General features: G+C 41.1%; 1 protein-coding gene across 3 annotated transcripts in view; it reads right to left on the bottom strand.

The window, feature by feature from the left end:
• Positions 1–5,032: 5,032 nt before the first annotated feature.
• LOC139344312 (seizure protein 6 homolog) overlaps positions 5,033–25,364 on the bottom strand; it is a 90,319-nt gene continuing 69,987 nt past the window's right edge. For 2 of the 3 annotated variants that reach the window (XM_070982370.1, XM_070982371.1), the window contains 12 exons: positions 23,350–23,535; positions 21,846–22,014; positions 21,054–21,220; positions 20,770–20,964; positions 19,794–19,932; positions 12,004–12,200; positions 10,977–11,171; positions 9,659–9,850; positions 9,301–9,495; positions 9,043–9,081; positions 8,828–8,936; positions 8,455–8,739 (listed from right to left, as the gene is read on the bottom strand). In XM_070982370.1, coding sequence (XP_070838471.1) covers positions 8,580–8,739; positions 8,828–8,936; positions 9,043–9,081; positions 9,301–9,495; positions 9,659–9,850; positions 10,977–11,171; positions 12,004–12,200; positions 19,794–19,932; positions 20,770–20,964; positions 21,054–21,220; positions 21,846–22,014; positions 23,350–23,535 — 1,943 coding nt within the window. In that variant the 3' untranslated portion in view covers positions 8,455–8,579. Of the gene's footprint in view, positions 6,148–7,870; positions 7,945–8,454; positions 8,740–8,827; positions 8,937–9,042; positions 9,082–9,300; positions 9,496–9,658; positions 9,851–10,976; positions 11,172–12,003; positions 12,201–19,793; positions 19,933–20,769; positions 20,965–21,053; positions 21,221–21,845; positions 22,015–23,349; positions 23,536–25,364 lie in introns of those variants that run through there. The other variant, XM_070982372.1, reaches the window with a different exon arrangement.

Here is a 25,364-nt window from a genome sequence, read left to right as displayed (position 1 = left end):
TGCCTCCTCCATCTCTGCATTATTCAAACCATCAATTATTATCTTTCTAACAACTTTGAGTTTGGTTTATTTCATTTTTGATATGAAGCATTTTGAACATTTGACGGTTCCTACGTGTAGTTATTTTCACCAGATCGTGAGTTAATATAGAAATTGTGTGATATGCAGCTATGCCAGTAAACACGTCACATGGGCTGCATTCACATAGAGCCTTTATCCAAAGCTCTCATTCACCTGTCCACAACCACACTCACACACATCAGTGGCAGCAAATTGGCATGCAGGGTGACAGCCTTACCATCAGCTCAGCATCTTGCTCAAGAGCACTTTGATATGTGAACTAGAGGATCCAGGGATTGAACCACCTACACTTAGAGGACAACCTGCGCTACTCCCTGAGCCACAGCCGCCCCTGTCAAGCCCACTTTAAGCCGGCTAACCTACGCTGCGTTGTTTGCCGCAGCTTCTCAACCCACCTCCATCATCATCATTCATCCCTTAACCCAGCCTTCTACGCATCCATTCATCCTCGTATTCATCCTCTCATCCCCTCCTACCCTCAATGTTGCGCATACCTCCCCCATTTCTCCTCCATGCTTCAGATATACCATCTGGAGCTACAAAAAGGTTGACGCCTGAGAGACAGATTCCCAACATTGAGTCATTTTCTTTCCACATGGCCAGCCCTGTCCAACAACTTCCTGCTTCATTCATCCTCACAGTCATTTATTCTCCCTCTATCCATTCACCCTGAACACCTAAATGCTGCCTTTACATCATTTAACCTTTAGTCATCAAGTGGCATTTGTCTTTGGCAGTAAACAAATCTCCTCCACTTTACATGTGAAAGTGCAAGACGTGCTTTGCTGCATCCCGCCGGTCAAAACACCTCTGGCTGCATCTGATTGGACGTGTTGCGCAGGAAGAGGTAAAGATGAACCACGATAAGAGCCATGTCAAGCCAAATCTACTCTGAAATGGAAGATCTGTGTGTGAATGTTTCGCATGCTCAATAACCTGTGTACAAACCCTCAAAGCGTGAGCTTCAACATCCTTTCCCCATGATGAATGGCATTTCGTAAGACAGAAATCTCATCAAGCACGCACAATATGCACACAGAGGTTGTTAAAGGCAGTGATCAGCTTGTGTAATTATGGTACGAAATGTAAAAACACACTCTGTAATTTCACTCTTCTATCTAAACAAATCATGTGAAGGAAGATATCCTCTGAAACTGTGTCTTTTCAGGCACATTTTATGTGTCTAGTGGGTCCTTTTCTCACAAGAGAAATAGCTGAGCAAGATAAAATGTAATTTGATGTGCCATTCAAATGAATGCAAGACATGAAAACGTATTTCTCACTCTGCCTGAGATCAGCTATGCCAGTAGGGGTCTCAAGGTTGGAGATGGAAGCTTATTCAAGCACTTCTTTGTTTACACGAGTCTCAGTGATCTGAGGGCATTAAGGAAGCCCTGACCCCCTACATATGCTGGAGATTTGGCATCTTGCCACATCAAGCAACACCAGAGGCGTGCAGAGGGTTTACCCTTTGTTTTGTGCAAAATGGCTTCCTGAGGCTGCACTTTGTAATAACAAAGACAGTCAGCCCTGTCTGTGCGATATGACATGGCTGCCTGCCTCATCAGCCGCTGCTCCTCAGGGACTGTAACAAATAGTGTACAGTAGCAAACTGGAGAATTTCCTTCCATGAACACTTGCAATGAAGGGATAAAGAAGGAGAAACACATGATTTCATGTTGAAAGACTGAGGAGAGAAATCACTTTCAGTAGTTGAGTAGTAGCAGTTCCATGTCGAAAGCAAAATGAGCCACTGAGCTGCAGCAAACTGATCAAACACTTGCTAAATTCAAATCCTTCAGGTTATGCTGTGCTGTATTTCCATACCTCCACATTAGTCCTCAGTCGTGTTTTACTATGATAAGACATTGGTGACATGCTGCTTGTCAAATGTCTGTGATTCCTAAATCCATCTGTGTTAATGATTATATTATAATCATTAATAATCATAAATATTAATGATTATGTTATAATAATTAACACATTTATTAGCTATATTAGATGATTAATACTTGGAAAAAGGCACTAAAGGAATGGTCAGATATGTCATTTTGGTGTAAAAACAAGACAATAGCAGTGTAATATATATAGAACAAGTAATTATCTGTTCCAGTGGTCATGGTGCACAGACAAGCCTAGTGTAAAAAAAAAAAAAAAAGACTTGTGGTGGCCCGCATACAGCACTGTGGGTCTGTGTGAACAAAGGTCAGGCCTGTGGGGGTCACAACCTCTTTGGAGCAACTGACCCTGGCACTAACCTTCATTTCCCCTGCACCTGGTGCCACCTTAAACAAGAAGCAGCTTTAACAGGTCCGGGTCCCATTGGTGAGTAGATATTTCTCCTGCTCTACTGTCTTAATGGCATATTAATCAGATTAATAGAATCCCGCTTAAGGGAGGGAGAGCTGTCTGTCAGGCTTGGCTGAAAACACAGAGGTAAAAAAAAATAAAACAAGCCTCGGGGTGAACCATCAAAGTCCTGATTAATCTGATTAGACTTCAAATATAAGACAGAAACAGACAGAAAGGACTTATTTATGTTTCTTTTCCAAAACTAAAAGAGATAAAGAAAGCCACTTTCACTAATCTCCTCTATGTGAGCCCAGTGGAATCGCTTGTAAATCACTTTCACCTTAAACAATAGTTACACCAGTCCATCAAGACCAGCCTGCAAAATGTCCACACAGAGCTCGTAAAATGTTCGAACACATCTGACACATTCACCAACTGGTTTTGCTGGGCATACTGTGCTGTGGAATTTCTACAACTCAGTGCATTCAGTACACTAGAACTCTTTGAGCGGGTCATTAGGTTAAACTGAGTCTCATAATGTGCATCCCACATCCCCGTGGCAAGCGTACTGTGTGCCCTCAGGCTGCTGACACAGAGAGGGAGGTCTAATGGTCTGCTGTATTAGTGGGTTAATTGCCATGTCCTGGTCTCCATTGGATTGTGAGTTGGGCGCTTTATTTTAATTGCGAACCATACTGTCCTGTAAACCCCCACGCTAAGCAGGCCGGCACCGGTGCATAGGGGGAGTATTCAGCGTTGGTGATGGTCTGCTGCATCTTGAGGCAGTTGACCCCCCTTAGACAACTGTGCTGGTAGTAGACTGCCACCTGCTGGCACCATGATAAAACTAACCCCTCTTCCATAACAATAGAGCCCATACAAAACATTCTTGTGGCTGATAAACAGATTTCATATAGTATGTTGCCTTCCATCACCTTTTATTTTGGTTGTCTAATATCTTCACCTTCACCCTTCTGTCTAATCTCATGCATGCCAAACTGATCTACAGACTCAGCTAGGATGAACTCAGGAGCTGCAAGATGCATATCATATGTTAGCAGCACAACAACACAGTAAAAGTTCTTTTATATGTTTAAAAAATATTTTACTTTGTTGAACAGAAATGTAATCTTCTGCTGTGGTTCCTGGCCATATTACATTAATAATAATCTGATACAGGCCACAATAGAAAACGCTGAATCTATTTGGAATTTAGCAGATCTTACAATGTTAATCCAAAAACCTTGAAACTATGCAGTCGTGGTGTTTTCTTTATCTTAGATCTACATAAAAAGCAGTTTGCTGTTCACTCTTGGTATTTATGCTATCAGACGATTTTAATTGTTATCAGCTGGTCCTGCTGTTTTCTCTACTTTGATTTACTTTTAACACATGCAGCCTTTCGGTTCATTCATGAGGTTTAGAATTTGAAATCTGGAAACAAAACGTACAAAAAGGGGTGTAACCCACAGCAATGACAAGCCAACCTTGAAATAATCAATGTTTAATTTTTCTATTTGTGTTTTATTATATATTTTATTAGCTTTCGTCATCTCTGTGACAGCAGACACAGAGTCAGTCTGTCAGTGATTAACATGTGAGCACAGAAACAACGACCTGACACGTTATCCTCAGCTGTGGTCCTTTTGGTCAGGCTGCACTGACTGCACAGGAAATTTACATTTTAATGGCTCAAACTGCTCCTTGCCCCCCAAACCCCCATCAGAGCGAAAGCTCTGTTGAAACATCGCGTGACTGCCTGCAAAAAACCCACTGAGACAAACCAGCTCCCACATAGACACAGGCACAAAATAGAAACCTTGACATGATCATAAAATTACATGTAATCAGTAGAAATTTACTATAATACAAACCAGAGTCTGTTAAGTTGTTTTGTTTGTTCTTTGCACATTTGAGGTCCTTGGTGCCTGCTACTGTGACTCTAAGTAAACCACAAGCTCTGACAATGTGGTGTACTTAACACTCAATAAAGCTCCTGAAATTCTGAAAATTCCCTGTTTATTGACTCATAATTAAAAGAAAATGAGGGCAGCCCTGTTCCTTTGCTGGTATCTGGGAATCTGAACTGTCTACAATCACATCCTTCAGTGCAGATTAAATCTAGTCCCACCATACCAGCCAAGTCCAGCCTTCCTCTTCTTTCCATGTGAAATTTAACTTCAATATTTTTTTTATTCTGTGTTGGGTACGACAGATTGAAAATTGTCAGGAGATATTGAACAAAAATGGACAGAGGTGTCTTGGACACATGGTATGACGCAACGCACAAATATAAGTTGAATTAGATCTACAGCATGAGCATAACAAAGGCTTGAGAATAACTTTACCTCAAGTATAACCCTCATGTCCTGCTTGTTATCATGCTGCCATCTAGAGGTAAGCAAATGTATTACACATTAAAGTTGGCACCCCCTCTCATACTGCTTACGTGTGTTCGCTTACATATTATGCTTCAACTGATAATTCTGGCAGAATTTGGTGCTTGACCTTGACTAACCTGTAAAGGTCGTTCATGCAATATGAGCTAATATTTCCATTTAGGTATACTTTATTGTCTGAAGTAAGGGTTGTGTTAGTGTGTTTCTGTTAAATGTTCAACCATGAGCAACACTCAACACTCATTAATGAGTCAATGACATTACTTTAAACAACAATTTATTTTATTATTAACCAGAGGATTATAGATATTTGAAGGTGATTTGGTTTCCTGGGTGCGGTTTCGCCAGCCGTGATGCTGAAAGACAGATTTGTTAGAGTAAAAAGGATATGCACAAAGGATATGAGGTCTATCTACAAATTTAACACAAGCAGATGCACCACAACAAAGTGAAAACCCGCCTGTTACACATGGATCTGTTTTGCAGTCAGTACAGTTTTAGCTGTTGATTTGCAGGAGTCAATCTGATGCAGTTACTGCATGTTGTCACAGGGTTTTATCTGAGGGTGCAGTGAGGTGCAACCACATTTTGGAACATACACAAATGGACGAATTGCTACTTAAACTTTTGAGGCAGACTTCACAGTATGACAGAGTTATCCACAGCTGTTGAGTCCCACATGAAAACATGTACAGTATCTGAGAAATCCTCTGATACGCAGTTGGAACCACGCATCAGCTTGTAGGAAAATATCCGACACCATTTGTTTTTGTGTCTCGGAGAGAAACTGTGTGATCGAAAAGACTGAACACAGTGTGGAGTGCTAAGAGTCAGGCCTACGAATACAAAATTATAGTTAGGTGAGAGGTTCAGTTTTCATAACATTTTCAAAGATGTGATTTTTCAGGTTATAGTCAGTCGTGAGGCACTCATATTAGACAGGCAGTTTATTTACAAATAGCGACCCATACACACAAAGAAAAGGAAGTAATGATGGCAAATTTACAAAGAGTGTCGGGTGATGAGGAACTTGTAACAGATCTCAACAATCAAAGCACAATTTCGCTCAATCTCTCTCATTTGCTACTGGCCTGGGGCATCAAAAAGTACTCAAAAACATACAATCACCAACGGTCATCAGCAATTTACTTTATAAAAATATCACCATGGTGATCCACAGATTCACAGATTGGACCGTGGAAAGAGAGACTTATTTACAGCAATCCACACAGAGGGGAAATGGAAAGAAATCGTTTGGGAACAAAAAGGTTGGAGGAAAAGATGAGCAGTGCAGAGAGGGTCCCAAAAGGCAAAGCTTGAGCAATTCTTGCTTTAAGGTCTCTAAATGGACACCTCTTAATCTTTTTCATTTGTCCTGTAAAGACCAGACAAATACATCAGTTAAAAAGGAATCATGATGGGAGAGGATAGTGTTAATTGAGATGCACAAAGTAAAATACAGCAAAATATGTTTTTACTTTCTTACTTATCATTGCATTTTTGCAAAAGTGACCTGTGTGCGTTTAGATGGAAACTCTATCTACTCCATAGTGCTGGCGTAATGATGATGTATTATAAAAGCAATACTATCAGTATTGTCTTGGACATTTTAATAACATGAAATTTGGAAACAGAGAGCAATACCAACAATTTGCTATGAATATGATGAAAACAACTAATTCCATGATGAGAAGAGATATTGTTGCATTTATTACTTTACTGTACACAACTATTAATTCCTGTTACCATTTATTATCAAAAGTGCCATTTCTAAAGTTTTCACATTTCATTAACGCCACATAACTGATGACTACTTTTTTCAGTGTTTTGAAAATGGCGCCTTATAGATCAGCATTTATCTGATCCTAGTTCTTTTCCCCATTATTCCTCCTCTTTTCTACATTTATTTGTCTGTTGGCAACTTCAGTTGTTTCATTCATCTTTTCTTAAGAAACAAGCTAATAAGAAAATACAGCCCAGACTAACATAAAAGTTGTGAGACTGTGTAAAAACATAAAAGCAGAACGCATTCATTTGTATTTTTCGACAATGGCGTTACAAAGTGTTCATGAGTCCATGTAGTGATATTCTTGATACAATCATGTGTTCACAAAGTAGTGAACCTCACCCCATCCTCGCTTGTGAACGACTGAGCCTCTCCAGGATGCTCCTTTCATACCCAATCATGATACTATCACCTGTTACCAATGAACCTGTTTACCTGTGGAATGTTCCAAACAGGTGTTTTTGGAGCATTCCACTACTTTCCTAGTCTTTAGTTGCTTGTTTAAAACTTGTTGCTGGCATCAAATTCAGAATAAGCAGATATTTACAAAAATCAATGAAGCTGATGAGGTCAAACGGTAAATATATTATGTTTGTACTGTTTTCAGTTGAGTATATTTAAAAAAGAATCTGGTTTATTTATGTTTTACACAGCGTCCCAACCTCTCTGGATTTAAGGTTGTAACAAAATAATGAGTGATAAAGTAAAGTGCTGCTACTATATACTTTAAAAACACTAACAACAAAATATGATCAGCAAGCTCTGCAATACAGATGTTACAATAGCACATACAGTATTACAGATGTTATTGTACCAGGACATCACAATGTTATCAACTTTACTGAAATCTTACAATAATAGAGATTAAAAAGGGCAGAGGGGTGGGTTTAAATGGAGAAAAAAAAAAAGATTTAGAAAAAGTAACTGAAAACTTTTCAGACTGAAATCTAAAAAGTTAGATATTGTATGAGGTCAAGAGTTTTCATTCAGTTAAGTATTCTTGAAATCTTTTATCCATTACTTTAGACATTACCAAACATGATTTATATTTCACATATTTAACAGGCCACATGTCCAACCAGTGGTTCTGTATACTTAGTGTGGTCTGTAAATATAGATGGTTTTAGACATCAAGCATAATTAGAATAGAGAGCAGAATGATTGTTTGCAAAACACTCTGTCTACAAAGTGCCAATTGAAGCTCTTCTCATCAGAATGCATGGCATGCTGGGAGAGGTAGTCAAAACTATAAGGTAGAAGGATGAGGTGTCAATGAGTGAGATGTGGTCTCAGCATCAGAAGAAAATCTCACCTCTTATCTTTCCAGCAGTACAGCCAAGCTGGACGGACTGACAGGGTTTAGTATCTAGAATGAGACTGCCAGTGCTGAAGGAGCGGGGTGAAAAGAAGAGAGGGCGCTCCAGTCACAGTGTTTGAAGATAATACTGAAGATTTACATTCATGTATTCACGTAGAAACCTGTGGCTATAAGGTGCTTAGCTCATATTCATCTGTGTGATTGATCAGTCAGACAAACATTTAACATGGGTACAATATAAGCCATTGAAAATTTCTGTGAGTAAGTAGAATGACTTGAATTTACAGGATTGATCCTGCTCTCACTCCTTTGTTAGATGTGTGGAATTCATTTCAAATGAATAACATCTATGAATGAATAATACTGTGTTTTACAAAACAGAGCAGATCAGCTAAGACTAGCAAATGTGCCTTTACACTCCTGGTGTGACTGCAGCATACAACATGACATGGATAAGAGATGACATACCACGATGTGAATGATGCAATGCTAACACACCACTGTCACTCCTCCAGGTGGATAATGTAAAAGTGACACATGACCACACAGTGAGGTGAGGAAAAGTGCCCCTTCTTTATAGTCTTATGAGCCACATCATAAGCGAGACCACCAGGTCTCATGGATGATGAAAGATGAGGTGGAGGGTGCCCTCTGCTGGTGAGACATTGAGATGACGACAGGATGACAGCCAGATGGGAAAGGATCAGGACAGCACACTGGTGTTGTGTGAATCCACGTCTTGCATGCTCATGACATCTGTACTTACTCCGCTCTCATATACAGGGTTGTCGAAAGCTGACTCTTCTGTCATGTTGTCATACGGTGGCGAGGATGTTGGCATTCTGATAGACTTCCCTTGGAGTCTGAGTAAAGAGTGGAGAGACAGTGAACATCGTGTGATGGCTCATTTGATTCCGAATGAAATGAATAAAGTTTTAAGTTATTACTTACTTTGCAAAGTAGACATAAATCCCAAGGACAACCACCAAGATGATTGCAGTTGGAATTAAAACTGCGAGGGCAATGTTGGTTCCCTCCATCCCATAATCCATATTAACAACTACAAGGGAACAGAAACACATAAGCAGGGATATCTTTTCTTTGAAATATGCACAAAAGAAAAATATCAATATATTGATAATGAAATGTTTCAGAACATGACTCACCATCTAGCCTGCGCTCGTTCACATACTGGGCTGAGGATGCTATAAAGACACAGTTGCAGATTAGTCAGTATTTGGACCAAACTCTGTAACACAAAGTACAGTGTGCATCAATGCACAATGCACACCACTTAGGTTCAAAATAAGCACAAAGTCTTTGCATTCACAGCCAGCAACAAAATCAATAGCACATATATATATAGTCCAGCTCGCATTGTATTTCCAAATGTTGTGAGAATACAGTGTGTGGGCACGGTTTACCTCTGCAGGCGGGGGGAGTGCTATTCCACTGCGATGGGTGTCCAGGGATACAGTAGATGGTGGCCTCACCTTGCAGCTCATAGCCCGGGTGGCAGGAGAAGGTCAGTATCTCTCCTGCTTGGTAAAAGGCCTTTTCAGAGCTCTGCACACTGGTGGAGGCAGCGCCAGGGTTCCTGCATGGCTCGTACTTTTCAGCTGAGAGGCAGGAAAATATCTTATCTTAAAATATTGTTTTTGAACAGCAGAAACACTGACACTCGTATGAGCATGTGGCAAGGCAACAGGCACGTTAAATCATCAAAGTACTCAAACGCTGCAGTTACAAGTTTCTGTCCATGATATGTTGTTTCAGACTTACGGACACACTTGGGCAGCCTCTCGCTCCACTTGGGTGTGGCTGAGTCTCGGTTGTAGCAGGTGAGGAGGCTGTTGCCAGACAGGATGTAACCTTTATCACAGACGAACTGCACTGTTGATCCCACGGTGAAGCGGCTGCCTGTGAGCACTTTATGACTGTGCTCCACACTTCCAGGGTCGGGACATGTCATAACTGGTGCATCGCCCAAAAAAAAAAAAATACCATACCGTTAGTGGTGGTAGTGGTAGTAGATTGCAGTCAGTGCAGCAGAGCCACGGACATCTTATTTTCTACACATGTTTTCCTTGTAAAAACCTGGCACTTTCATTACCCACAATGCAACTTGACCATCAACAGTTGAGTCAGAGATTTAGATGTGTTATGCTAGTGGTGGTAATGTAGCCTCTAGCCGCTAGCCTCAAACAGAAGGAAGGAGCGGGCTACAGAGCTCCACACATAGAGATTTTTTCTGTTTCCAAATTTGTTGTCTTAAAACCCAACAGATGCCGACCCAAATGACATCACTTGAGGCAAATTATCAGATTTTGTGCAGCTACTTCTGTACCCACAAAATGCTTTATACAGCTTTTCACAGTAATATTACTCAAGACCTGAGTTCCCCTTTAAAGGCCTAGCACATGATTTCTGCCACTAGGGCTCAAAACAATGTCAACAAAAGGAGTAGTTTGATGACATCCTGAAGAAGCATGGGATCAACAGTGAAGAGTTTTTGTCTTCATTCTTGAACAATGCACTGACTTCCTTCCTCACTCTCTGAACACGCATCTGGTGTTTTGCCACCGAATGAAACACCGTTTCCATCAATAAAGTTATGGATTTCTCCGGGTTTGAACATTATTGGAAACATTTGGGATACTGTAAGTACACAACTCACAACTCAAATTTTTTCCCCCTGTATCATCAGTCTCTATCCAACCAACTGATTTGAACATGTATATCTGATGTCTTAATGTTTGTACTGTAGACAGTTTGCTTTCTTTTGGAGTAACTTATCAGGCATTTCCTCAGTCTTATCATTAATTGTCATTTTGGCCCTTTTTACCATCTAATCTATGAAAAATAACTTTGGGCTGTTCTCAAAAGTGTACCTTCGACAAGATGATTTTCCTCACACTCAACGGATGTATGCACTGAGTGTTACGATGATGACTAAACAGGCAGTAATTAGTGATTCTGAAAACTCTAGAGCGCAGAAAATTGTATATTATGTGCAGACTACGCTGAATTGGGGTCTTATTACATAATCTGGTCTGCTGAACAAATGGAATTATACTACACTTTGAGGACTTCCTCTTACCTTCCTCACATCTCGGCACATCACCGCTCCAGGTGAGATCCCACTGGCACATGAGGATCTCAGAGCCTACCAGCTCGTATCCAGGGTAGCACTGGTAGGTGATGACGGTGCCGTGGATGAGATCAGGGTGGGAGGTGCTCTTCCAGCCATTGGTGATCTCGGGCAGCTCAGAGCAGGTGTCGTTCCTCGGCACCTCTGTTGGCGTTGGAGCAGTTGGGGTTGCATTGTGTTGGTAGGAGAGAGGAGAGGCAGAATGGGAAATGGAAAATTAAGAATTACCTATTCATGTTGACACAATGAGGAAAGACAATGGAGCTGGGACTACAGAAATACTTTAAAAGGGCTGCATTTTCTTATGAGACGATTATCCAATTTTCATTCTTTATATGGGATCAAGATTGCGAAAGGACACATGACAAAGTTCCTCAAGGAAATTGTAGCATTATCATGTAACAACCTCCTCTGCAGGGAATGAATACAACTGCAAAACTGTGCACTCTGTGTGCACTAAACAGCAGCAGTTTGGGAGGCGAATGTAAATAGAGGCTTGTGATGTTTGCTGGAAGGAGGAACACAGCATGTGGTTTGGCACCAGTCAATCTGTGCCTCCCCAACAGCAGCATGCATGCCCAAGAACACAAAGCACTGGGCAAAACCAGCTGATGTTTAAGTGTACCCTATTATTGTGTTTTTGTGTTTGTTGTTATCTAATGTAGTGCACTTGGGAAAAGCCAGAGGACAGACAGAGGAGCAAGAGAACGAGGCAAACAGAAAGGGGAATAAATAGACATTTCTTTTCTAATTGGGAACCTGCTGGGTTTCAGGTAAGAGTAACATATTATACTCCACACTTGTTACCATTCTTTCCTTTCTTGTCAGTCTTGCAATGGGAATTTTACACTGAAGGTTGTGGAATGCAGTTAACTAGAGAAGCAAATTATTTTGTTTTTTTTTAAAAAATCCCAATTTAACCATAGCTAAACAACAACAAAAAAAAGAAAGAAAGAAAAGAAAAAGACAGGCTTACCGAAGAAGTGGACCACAAAGCCGTTGTTGTAGCCGTAGATGTTGGTGGCAGGATCTGACTGAAACTGAATAGTGACATCAGCCATGGAGGTATAGAGCTTGAAATGTGGTCGTGTGCCGCTGTATTGGCCCAGGATGTTGGCTGTCAGGTCATCACCATCATAGAAGGTCAGCAAGTCATTCTTGCCAATATGGAGACTGAAGCACAAATAAAAAAGGTGTTACATCTCTTCTTAATGGTGCGCATGAAGTTTTTCACAGCTGTACAGAATGTGCCATGTCTGAGGTTATGTGGCATGTTTGTTTGTGTATTTTTGCTCAGTTAAGTGACTGGTATCTTCCTGGGCTGATGAAAGCAAACGCTCATGACATAAGGCGATGTCAGCGCTACTTGGGAAATATTAATTCTGTTTATATTGGATGGATCTGATGTGAAGTAAACACTAAATAATTCATGAAGTGGGCCTCTCCCTCCCCCCCTACATCGCTCTAATGAATATGTACTAAACTGCATATGTGCAAATTTGTGAGCATAATATAATGTTATCCTTTATGTCATAACACCTATACAAAAAAGCTGCAATACCTGGCAACCAGGATTACAGATAAATAATGAGGACTGCAGGCACTTAAGCAAATGAATATCCAATAAATAATTCAAACATCTAAATGTTGCCCAGTACCCTGTAATGCTCATATAAAATTGAATATGAGGCAGCCAAGATGGTGTTTGACAGAATCTCTGCTGTCATTGATTAACTTAAGAATACATTAACCTTTTACATTTGGAGATTCATATGTCCTTGCTCCCTTTATAGAGCATGAGCAAAGCTTGACATTTATTCACACACAGGGGATGGAGAACGGTGATAAAAAACAATAAGCCACAGAAGTTGTAGTTCTCTGCTGATATAATAAGCAAAACTAGTTGCTCTTTACGTGCCTTAAGCGCAGGGTGTCAAAATAGCAGTGCAGATTGGCTGTATGACTGTATTGTGTTAATATTCACAAGCTCTGCTGAACAGATCTCAACAGTAATAATAGCGCACTGCCATTCTTCATGCGCACCATGGGTAGGAGCAATGCCTTTATACCCATGAATCACCTGTCCCCTGCATAAGTTCTCCACCACCATTTGCTGTGCATAACCAAGCAATCAATCAAGTGCACCAACTATTTTCAGGAAACCAGTGTTTTCCCAAAATGATAGCAGATAATAAACTTCCAGGGTTGTCTCAACTCCTCTGCACAATTTGCATTAATGCAAATTGCCTGACACCCAGATTTCCAGCTCCTCTCTCACCTGCAACTGTGATCACACCCTGTTCTCAAATCATCTGTCATTGTCTTTTCCCCTGTGTTTATCTCTCTTTGTCATGGATTTGCTTTGACTCTGCAAAAATATCTCTGCTGTCATATCTTCTAGGAGCTGTGATCCTTTTAAAGACAAATGTTTGTACACACTTGCAGATAGCTGTGTGATTAGTTCACTGTAGGTCAGACTTATTACATGTGGGTTCTGAGACAATTTTCTATTCTCAGATGAAAGAATTGTCTGGAAACACGCTGCTAGCAAGGTTGCGGGTAAGAGTGAGAGAGCCACACACTCAAAAAGCTGATGCAATCTTTGGGTTTCAGTTAGATGAATCAAAATCTTTGCACATGCTCCCCAGTTTGGCAATTAAACCCTCACAGCATGCTGAGAGACAGGTGAGTCAAATCAGTGACATCACATAGATTATAGAAATAGACCTCATAGAGAAGAAATCCTTGCAGCGTCCATAATATGTCCTCATTCTTATATAATCACACACACAAATTGTATCACTTGGGTGTAAACATACAAACTATATCAACACAAATCTAATAGCTGATTGGTTAATAAGGCTAAATTAACATAACCTGTTAGCAGTGCTTTTAACCCTTTGGAGGACTTCCCCTACAGTCCCTAAAGAACAAGGAGAATGAATGAATTTCTACCTCATACACATTTGTACTCTTCAGTTTTTTCTATTTTATGTTTATCAGTTCCTAAAATACAGACAAATGGATGTTGCTGGGCTTTCTTGCCGAATGATTGACCTCTCTCAGAACTCTGTTTACGTTCAAGGTGATTGCTTTGTGAGCTCACTGATTTGAATCACCTGTCTGACACACAATATATATCACTTTTTTTTTCTTTTACTTTAAGAGGGCAACATGCTAAAAAATTGACACAGACTTTGAAGTGAAAAGCTCACATTAGAGTTGTGATTGAGGTTCTTCTTCTGGCAAGCTTTATACGTGGTTGACACTGAGTTTCATGATGATAGAAGGAAGAAAATGACCCGAGTCTGTTATCTTTCCTCAATCTCTTATTCACAACCTCCCCCACAGAATTTCCACATCACATTTGAGTAGAAACACACTGCAGTTAAAATCAATGAAATGCACCAATTCCAGCTTTATTCATCCAGACTAGGAACAAATCCTACCTATTTAAGTTGACTATCAGCCTTAACCAATAATTTATACAATTAAACCCACAAGGTGTATATTAATCAAGCGCTAGTTGAGGATATCAAGTCCCTGAAGGCACAATTTTCCGACAAAAACATGACCAGAATGAATATAGATTCTGCAGCCTGCTTGTGCAATGTGCTGGTGCTGAAATCTGGACAAAACTAAATTCCAGCTTCTCCTGATGGGGACAAATAATAGATGCCAGCCACATGAATGGCAGTGAAATGAGGTGGCGAGTGGAAAGGTACTCCCTCTGGTTAGCTGGACAGCTATAGGGACAATTTACACTTCCATGTTCTCTAACAATCAGCAGCTGTGGATAGAAGTGACAGGAATGACAATGCCAGTTTCCATTTCCAAGTCGCCATGAGAACCTTTGATGCATATGTGAAAATGGTGCCTCTTAAAGGAAACGGTGGAAATCATCACACTATGGGCTCCTGCACTCTTTTTTTTTCTATATTTTTGTAACATCTTATTTGATTCACACCCTGTGGATAATCTGCACCTTGCACACACTTAGTGACTGCACCGGATGACAGACAATGGGGATTTTTATTGACAGTAGGAGTAGTGGTGTCACAGCAGTTGTCACAATAAAACAAGGATGTCCATCAGCGAAGTCCACAGAGGAACACAACAGCCAGTGGTGTTTGCATCTTTTTCTATCTCCACATCTCACACCTCACTCCTATTCAAGCTCTATCCTTCACTGCTCATGTCAACAAGGCCATGCACCTTATCGTTGCACTGTATTTCACCTTATCTCCTCCCAAAGGTCTCCCTGTATGCAGACTACTCTTGACAGAGGGATGTGGTACTGTCAGGTGGAAATCCTACTGTGTGATTATCTCCAGTGTCTGCATTTCATCGAGCTCAACACACATAGACGGGGCGTGCTACTCCCTTCTGCTACATACTGCACAGGTTTAGCCCTTCTCCAGATGATGCATTCTACTGTCCTTCAAATCAACCTCTTCTCTGCTTTCAGTCCTTTATTATCTTTCCAAAGTCCAAGCAGCTCAAGACTGAGCCTGTGCTTCTGTGTCTCATCATGGAGAGATCAGAGTTTAAATCTGTTTTCACACTTTCAGCTGAGAGCTTGCAGGTCCTGGGCCCCTTTGTCTTTCATGCAGAATGTTTTGGCTGTGCCATCCCACAAACCTGGGCGACAGCCACACTAAACTCTGAACTTTACGTCTCCTTCGCTGGCAAAAAATGTGCATCAAAAGTAGATATTTGACAACTGACAATGATCATTTGTGGTCTTTTGTTGGACAAGATGCAAGGCCAACACCACAGCCATATCTAAAAACAGATTTATAGTCAACAGCATTAGCAAATCGCACCCTTTCACACTTGACATACTGTAACTTTCCTCCTGTCTGGGTTCCTAAATAGTCTCCACTGTCGCTCTAACTCATCGAGAACGCTGCTGTCAACCTTGATTTTAAATGTTCCCACTGACCCCATCCATTCACTCCACACTCTGCTTGAAGTATTTCAAACAGAAGAATGCCAAACTCACAGCGTTTGCAGTCTAGACTTACGCAGCACTCACTGCAGGTCGCTCAACTGCCTTCTCTGTAGTAACCTGGCAGTCGCTCCACCCAAATGTCATCCCACCTGGCTCAGGAAAGCAGTCCTATGTTGCAAACTGATAACAATCTTCTGAGGAAATATTTGCACCCTGTCTCCCGTGTGTACCTGACTTCATCTCTCTTTTCCATTTAATTTGCCGTAACATTAATATAAGACTACTCTCAGGCTACTACTGTTTTGTTCACTGCAATACTTTCTTGTTTTATTCTTGAAGACAAAGAAATTGAATGTTGGTGACCGTCACTCTGCTGTATAATGCTGCAATAGCATATCAGACAATAACAATGAGTGTGAGTGAAACTGAACAAGTAGCTTTAAGAAAATCACAAGCCGAGCTACTTTGAGTCTTGTCCTGGTCTGTGATTGGACAGGGTCCGGATGACTAAGACAAATGTGTGCCTTGAACTACTAGTACACAAAGTGATGTCAAAATGGTGATGTGTGAGGGTGCAAAGCTGGCTTTAACATGATTAATGCTGAAAAGAAAGCAAATGCACAAAACCTACAAAACTTTAAAGCAATACTTTTTTTCCAAGTTGTCTTATTTGATTAAATATCTATTCCAGCTGCGTGGTTTGGATGTTTGCAAAGGTCTGTTTGAAAAAGGACTTGGAGATTTTCTAAAAACTCCACTGCATACCAATGACACCAGCTCAATTCTGCAGGTGACGGGATGACAGCTGTATTTTGTACAAGCCTCTGGGCATTTTGTCACCTTCACTGACCTGTCAAGGCAAGTCGGAAAATCTCCACTAACTCTTACAGAGTGGAAATTGCTTTCAGTGTCAAGCTTCCACAAGACAACCCTCTACATCTTCCCATAGACATATCTGACATTTGAATTGTTCTGCTTAGTGAAAAAAAGGTTCTTTGTTCAAGTAAAAATAATGACTTCGTTTCCAGACACCCTTGTAACTCGTGCACAATGGGATGATGCAGATGGCATGCAATGCTCAGAGTCTCCACAAGAGGACTCTATAAACCCAGTATGCCCTCTATAAAAGGGCTCTGATTTTGCTCAGTAAACTGACACAAGCATTATCACCACTGTAACGCAGACTTGCTCACTGTGTTGCCATGTGAAACACAGTTCTAGATACAGTATATACTGAATGCTAAAAGCCACATGTGAACCATTTACCTTGCTGTGTTCCACAGGTGTGGATATCAGCTGTAACCTCTCGTCTGCTGCTCGTGCTCAAGACATGCTCCATGCTAATTAGCAAAGAGCCAGCCCTCCTGTTTGGCCTAAATTAATTAATCAGTCCTCATTATGCACACTGCTCCTCTGTAATTGCCAGCACAGGCACAGTGATGAATGATAATACAGAAAACATTCTCATTATTGTGGAAAAGTGTGTGCCCACCCTCATAATGAGACAGCTCTCATCAGCAACAGCCTTTTGTCACTTCAACATGCGTAACACGCGCACACACAAACACACTTTCACACAAATTACATGTTGACCGAGCCTTTAGGAATGCCACTCTCAAAATGAGCAGGCCGGACATGAGGGTAATGGTAGGGTCTGCAGGGATCAGACAGGCTGTGTGTTTCCACTGCCATCAAGGCCATGCATGACCAAGCTTGATATAAACTAGAGCTGGCCACAGCACCATTAATTTACAGCGAGTGGCCTCATGTGGCTTGGATTAAAACAAATTTAAGGCTGGTGCAATTTATTTTAAAGGGATCCCTGAATGAAAATCAGTTTACCTCAAATCAAACTTGTTTACTTCTGCATGGAGAAAAAAAATCCTCTCTGATCTTTTTACCCTGGGTGCACTGGTTGACTTGCAACATCTGACATTAATCACTAAGTCTTAATCTCCAACTAAAGAACAGGGAGGCAGACAGGGTCACACAAACCCCTGTGTGGTATTCAGACTTTGTGTATTATTGGTATCCTCTGATGCTATTATTCCCTGTGATCTATGGAGCATATTTGAGTGATGGCTCATATCTCAGTAGCTGTAAGCCTGAGAGATAAAGTTTGGGGCATTATGTGTGTTGTGACCATGCAGTGGTATACAAAACTAAGCCTGTGAAGAAACCAGCCATGCTCCCACCAAACCCTCCAGTGACTGTATGACAGCTGTGATGGAATCCCTGCAGCTATTTTAATCAGTATATTTTAGATTTAATTCAGCATCATCCTAAACATGACTGAATATTGTCATGCAATACAGAGTTTTAGTACAATCTGTTATCAGTGTGATAAATCTGATGTTATTCTCATGTACAATTGATATTTTCCGTGGAAATAAACTCATTAATTTATGCAGATCCAAGCTGATACTACTAATGCTACTAATCACTAATAATCACTACTAATCACCCTGATTCCCTTTTATTGTAATCATCTTTTCAAAATGCCTCATGCAATGAGTTACACAAAAAGATAAGACAATATTTTTGCAGAATGGCTAAAGGAACTACGAAATGCAAAAAACAAACTAAACAATGAAAAAAAAAAAACGATGATGGTGGTGATGATGATGACGGTGATTTTTGCTCTTTCTAGGTGGTCTCCTACTGTGGATGGCAATCTGTCGGCATCAGCACAGCCTCCAGACTTCATGTTAAAATGAAACTTTGTAATTTCATCAACTGTTTAGAAACATGTATTCATTCTTAGAGCAAGAACAAATGAATTATGAATGTGAATATTTTTATGAACATAAAAACTGATGGGTGCAAATGCTTGCATGCATAAACAACCACCATGACCAACAGTTAATAGTAGCCTCTGTGTGAGATGTGTCAGCGACTCCATTTTTCTCCAACCCCAGGCAGTATTCCCGGTGGTCTAATTTGGACCTCACCGCACCGTCTTCTGTGCAAGTGCTTCAGGCGATAACGCAAATCACTTATGCTGTAGTTTTTTTTGAGATTTCTGCAGGATGCACGTTCATGGAAATATTGCGGGAATCACTCAAGGCAAACAAATGAATCCATATAAGATAAGCAGACAAAGATGCAGATTCTCATGCGCACAGTTGAATTGTTTTGCTTTTAAAGAAACATTTAGTGTTACAAGCAGAAACAAAGCAATGCGATCATTTACATTTCGTTTAGGTGCAATAACTTGGATGAGAAAGCAGGGACGTGTGTGTGTGTGTGTGTGTGTGTGTGTGTGTGTGTGTGTGTGTGTGTGTGTGTGTGTGTGTGTGTGTGTGTGTGTGTGTGTTGGAGGAGACATTCATGTACAGTAAGAGTGATGGGTGAAGGAGAAATGGAGCGTGACTATATTTGTGTGTGCATCTGTCTGTTGTGACATCTGCATGCATGTGTGTTGAATTACAGTTGGGAAGGCTGGATAAGTGGCTCAGAGTAGTTCACTGCCAGAGCATATTCATTTCAAAGCCAACTCTGAGACACACACCAGGGAAGTGGGAGCAGGGAGGCTTACTGGCTAATCTGGTCAGAGAGCGAGCTGGAAGCTACACAGAATTCTTAATGTAGCGGATGAGAAAAAAAAAATCTAATTAGTGACTGCAACCACCGAAACACTTTCCCATGTGCATGTCATAGTGTGTCTATGCGAGAGAGATAATAGATGAGAAGGAAACCGTGAGTGTGTTTATGTCTGGAGATGGAGTGTTTACCATCTCGAGGTCAATCTGACCTCCTCTCTGACCTCCCTGTGTGATTTCTCAGTCTTACACCTGAGTGCAGTCTCTTACACTTGGATGTCAAGCATGATCCTCTTGTCCTCTTCCACATGGATACCCCAGATGCAATCCTGCCCCTTGTCATAGGCCTCAGGCCAATTAGGAGACAACACCACACCGGCAGAGTCTGTGATCTCCCCACTGCACACAGCTGCAATGCACAAACACCTCAGGTTGACACTAAGAAGCAAATGTATGCATTGCGACATATTTACAGACACAGAAAATTTGATTACAGTCCATTTAACAAGCACAGTTAATATTAAATCATGCAATTTGTAAGAAATCAAACTACAAATGTACATGAACTACTATGTGGCTTCACAGGACGGAAGCATGGTCTTAATGCTTAACAAAACACAGATGAAATCGAGTGTGCAGTCTCCTTGACATGAACCTTGTAAAAATGCATACTAGAGCTGAACCGCATGGTGACCATGACCCACAGGAGCAGAAATTAAATTTTCTCATATCCAGCTTTACAAGAGAGCTTTTCAATTTCACCGCGTGACAGAATGACCATGCAGGCAACAAAGACCATGTGTGAGGTCAGTGTGAGTGTGTGTGTGAGGGAGAGAGAGGAGAGAAGGGAAGGGTTCAGAGGTAGCTATTTAGTGTGGTGCATAGTCTGTGCAGTGTGGCAGTGTTCATCTCCGGCCAACTATTGTATGCCATTTATTTAATCTTAAGCACTTCTAAAAACTGCCCTGCAAGCACAAATGTCAAAGTAAATCATTGTTACAATTTTAAGTGAAAATTTATCATGGATCAGAGGCAAGCAGCTTAGGAAGATACAGCTAACTGCCAGCAGTCTTTAGTATTTGAGTAAAAAGACTTCACTAACTCCTGCAGTGATCAAGCAGACAATGAAAGCCCTGGGTCCTTAGGTCAGTCATATCTGCCTCTGAGTTCTGCTCCAGTGGAAGCACATTTTTAAAAAGACTTAACGTCGCACAATTACTCGAGCGGATGGAATCCGTTGACTCACCCCGGCAAGCCGGCTCGGTCTCGTTCCACTGTGGGTTTTGTGCATCCACACACTCAATCACCACGGAGCCTTGCTCCAGCGTGTAGCCGGGGTCACATGAGAATTCAACCACTGCACCCACACTGTAGGTGGAGTCACTGCCGCTGAAGTTGCCGTACTTCACAAAGGGCTCATAGCACATACCTTTCGCAAAAGCTGTGGATACAAATAATACATGGGATCAACACATAAGTGACAAGGTACAGCATGCTTTGAGCAAACTGCACACTACATGATCAACCTACCTTCGTATCTGATGGCTGCACCAGTGGAGGTCACAGTCCCATCTGTGGTGAACTCGACAAACAAGTAACGTCCAGTGCTGAGCACACCCTCATTAGGCAAATACTCTACCTCATAGGAGTCGTACACAGGGGGAGAGTCTATGTTGTTTCCATTCTTAATCAGCAGCCTAAGACACACACACACACACACACACACACACACACACACACACACACACACACACACAGAGAGAGAGAGAAAGAGAGAGAGAGAGAGAGAGAGAGAGAGAGAGAGAGAGAGGCAGATTAAAATAGATGTAAGTGAGCCTTGAAAGGTAAGAGAAGCATAAAGAAGAAGCTACAAGGTATCTGAGAACTGCTCAGTGTTCCAGTTGTGGCTGTAATAACTTTGTGATAACATTCTCCACCACTTGGTAATGAGGTGAATGGCCACGTGTGACAATAGCCATGTGGATCAGTGGTTACTGAAAAATGTAGTGCAATTTCTGTTTCCTACTTCTCACTACCCTCTGTAGTCCCTTCAATTCATTCGCTTGATGGAACACAGTTAAAGGATTATAATGATAAAAGGTCTTTTCAAATTCATCTTTCATCTGTCCCTAAAGATTTTGGTTATTTATAGCCTTAGAGGGTTTTAATGGTCTATCCACAGGCATAGTGTTATTCAGAAAATGAGTTTCTGTGAGCTCTGTGCCATCTATTAGCTGAAGACTCACACACAAATTCACACATTCTTGCTGCTCACTCTCACTTTCAATGTGTGTTTTGAGTTTAACAATGTGCATACGCCACCTGTCATCGTCCTCTGCCAGAGCCACCTTCTCAAAGTGAATGTGCAGCCGGTGACCTTCGGGGGCCTCCAGGACCCAGTGGCATGTCAGATTGTTGCTGTAGTTGCCAGGGAAACCGGGAGAGATGATACGACCATAGGTGGCATTTTTTATCATTCCTCCACAGGATGCTATGTGGGAAAGACAGTGAGGGAAAAGAGAGGAGGAAGACGAGGAGTTGGAGGGTAAACTAGATGAGAAAAGTAATGACAACAACTACGGTAGGGTGGTCTTGGAGCAAAGTCCCTGTCTGAGCATAGATTGCATCAATATCCACTGGACTGTGGCTGGACTACACTAGGCGGCTCACCTGGGTCTTAGAGCTTGTGACTGTGTGTGTGATGGACTTGTAAGGAGAACAGCAAAACAGCGGCAGTAACACTATCAGTTCAGAGCAGCTGCAGGCAGGCACGGAGACAGGCTGGAACTGGCAGATGAGCCTTTACCAGCAGGAGAAGGAGTCATGCGGCCCAGTTCTAATTAAGGCAGCCAGGTCCAATGGCCTTGTTTTGCTCCATCTCCAAAGAATAGCTCCCCGTGCTGCTAATCACATGCAAACACACTCATTTGGCCTCGGAGTGTAACTAATCAACTCAGTAGGAGACAAGGTACTGAAAGCCTGCGTTAATCAAAATCACCTGTATTCTACAGGAAAGCTGAAGAGGGAAATGTGCACAATGTATCCAGATTATATACTCTGATTTTCAAGATTTTGAAATTGCTGCACAACAGCAGCAGAAAAAAATGTCTCCAGCAGATTCTAAATTGCTCAATAGCTTATTTGCTTTTTTTGTTGTCGTATTTTTACCATTTTTTGGGTCTTTTTCTTTTGACTTTATTATTTTTTTCTTTTACCATTTACCAACCAAGACTAAATGGCCGGCAAATTATATTGCTCAACAATGATTTAATAAAAAATTCTTGGTAAATGGTTGGACAAACGTAGGATGCCTTTGTGAAAACAGATAAAAGCAATTCTTAAAAGGGACGAACTAACGCAAGTGTGACTGATATTCCTTCAGTGCACAATAAAAACCCATGATTTCGGAACGTTCAGATTTGTTACGATGTCTTATTTAAACAACCCAGCACCAGTTTGATGTTCCCTGGAGTGCACAAACACAATTAGGTGGGTTAGGAAAATAAATCAAACAGATATCTGGTTTTGAATATGAACCTTTCCAATCTAATTACAAATCCAAGTGCACTTTAGAAGTCTGCTCCCCAGTCAGTGTTAACTACTTGGAGGTAACTGAGCACAAAAAAGAAACTGAGTCTAAAAAAAGTAGCCAATATTTCAATTAACCTGAAGGCAAAAGGACCTCCAGTTCCAGAGATTTAGCTTCATGTAATGACATTTTCAGCTGTTTTGTTGTTGTTGCAGTTCAAGGGGTAACCATACTGACCTGAACTTCTAATTAATTAATGAGCCAACATATGTCTGCCAACGGGCCAGTTTGTCTTACCCACACATCGAGGCTCCTTTCCACTCCAGTAAGGTGTGGTTGCATTGCGACAGGTGAGCATTTTGGGGCCTTGCAACTTGTAGCCGGTGAAACAGTGGAAGTAGGCTTCTCCACCAGCGTGGAGGTGCGTCACAGAGACTTCTCCTCCTGTTGGCTCTTTGGGGAATGCACAGCTCAATACAAAGGCTGGAGAGCAAAGAAAAGAGTCAGAAATGGAGAGAAAAAAAGAGTATAATCAATGATATGTAATTTTTTTTTTTTCATGTGATATTGTTCTGTGGCCTGTAACGGGGCTAAAAGTCATCTAAAAGTGAAATGTATTATTTGATCAGCACCGCATGAATGAGTATTCAGTGACTTTGCAGGTGGACAAATGTGTTAATCTGGTTCTGCTAATGTAATGTCACTAAAATGTATTGAATGTGTGATTGTTGCTGCGGTCTGTCCACTGCGCAACTTTGTATTCACGTGTTAACACTATGATGCAATACAATCATATCGACAGTTAATAGATCTGCTAATTATCACCTCTGGAATGAAAGTGGAAATAACTACATCTATGTCCTGATAATAACACTTTCTCAAGAGACGCACGTGGAACTTCATTTTTGTCACAATGTTGAATGTTCTTTCAGCAGCCTGAGGGAGATTTTCAGTGTAAAAATGACAAACTTTGCTTTTATATACCAAATTGCCAAAAGACTCAGTGTTTAATTGTGAACAAAAGTCAAATTCTTGCCAAAACAAACAGCCAACAATGTTAGCTGGCTCCACAACATAATCCTCTGTGTCCTGCATTGTGTATAAACCATGCTGTTGTGTTGCATTGTTGACTATGTTGACTCTCCTCCAAACCGCCACTGAGCACTGTCGACATTTAGATATAAAGGGAGAGAAACAAATTGTTTTCCCATTTTTTATGCAAATAATTCAGGTAGGATGTTTATGACTCTCTGCCTTCCTGTCAGTCTCTCTCTCTCTCTCTCTCTCTCTCTCTCTCTCTCTCTCTCTCTCTCTCTCTCACACACACATAAGTAGACATTTGTGAGGACCCTCACTGAAATAACGCATTCCCCAACCCTTACCCTAACCCAAACCTCATTCTCACCTAACGCTTAAAACTGAGTCTGAACCCTGAAACTGCTCTTTGATGGTAAAACTCAAATAGCGTCTAAAAAAGAACAAGTCTACACACACAGTACGCGCAAACACACACACACAATTCAAGATGCTTTATAACCAACCTTCAACTTTGTCTCGAAACACTTCATTTCTTAATTAATTTCAGTTTACCAGTTTCACGCAGTATGCAAATGTACAGAGACATGTTTGCAGCACTACAGCAATTAACACCACTGTGTGGTGCGGTGTGTAGAGCCACTGCAAATACTTTGACAAATGGAAAAGCTGCTGATCACTTGAACATCATAACGGGCCTGTAATGTGATAGCGGGAAGAGGAATCGCCTCTGTAGTGGTTGTCAAAGAGTCATGATTCCAGCACGGTAAGATCAATGTCTCTGGACTCGCTTTGCATTGTTGTTCTGTCCCTGTTTTTAAATGAATGCAGTAGGATGGGATAGAGTTCACATGGATAATGGAGTGAGCAAACCAAGTCTGTAATGGAAGCTATTAAACAACCTTCTCTTCCTGTCTAATAACCACACTGTTCTACCTCATTAGTGTAGGCACTTTAATGACCAGACTAAAACTTTCAAACTTTTGGAACATGTTAACAACAAAACAAGCAAAATAATTGGACCCGCTCCAGTTTGTGTTACAATCAGAGTGTGATTGTGCAGCGGCAAAATTACAGAAACATTTTAAAAAGCAACTTTTCTCAAACTCTGCAAGTCATGTTTCAGCTTAATGGAATGTGCGCACAGCCTAAATAAGAGCTAATGGAGGGAGAAGACAACAAGGAAAATGTCCACGTTGAAAGAGTATGTGCAGTCTTGAAAGCAATTATGATAATAATCGGGCATGGTCTTTGTAATGTAAACACCTTAATGTCCT

The sequence above is a fragment of the Chaetodon trifascialis genome, chromosome 16 (genome assembly GCF_039877785.1).
Source record: "Chaetodon trifascialis isolate fChaTrf1 chromosome 16, fChaTrf1.hap1, whole genome shotgun sequence".
Taxonomy (NCBI): domain Eukaryota; kingdom Metazoa; phylum Chordata; class Actinopteri; order Chaetodontiformes; family Chaetodontidae; genus Chaetodon; species Chaetodon trifascialis.
Note: the sequence above shows the minus strand (reverse complement) of the source record. Positions and strands in the feature narration are given on the sequence as shown.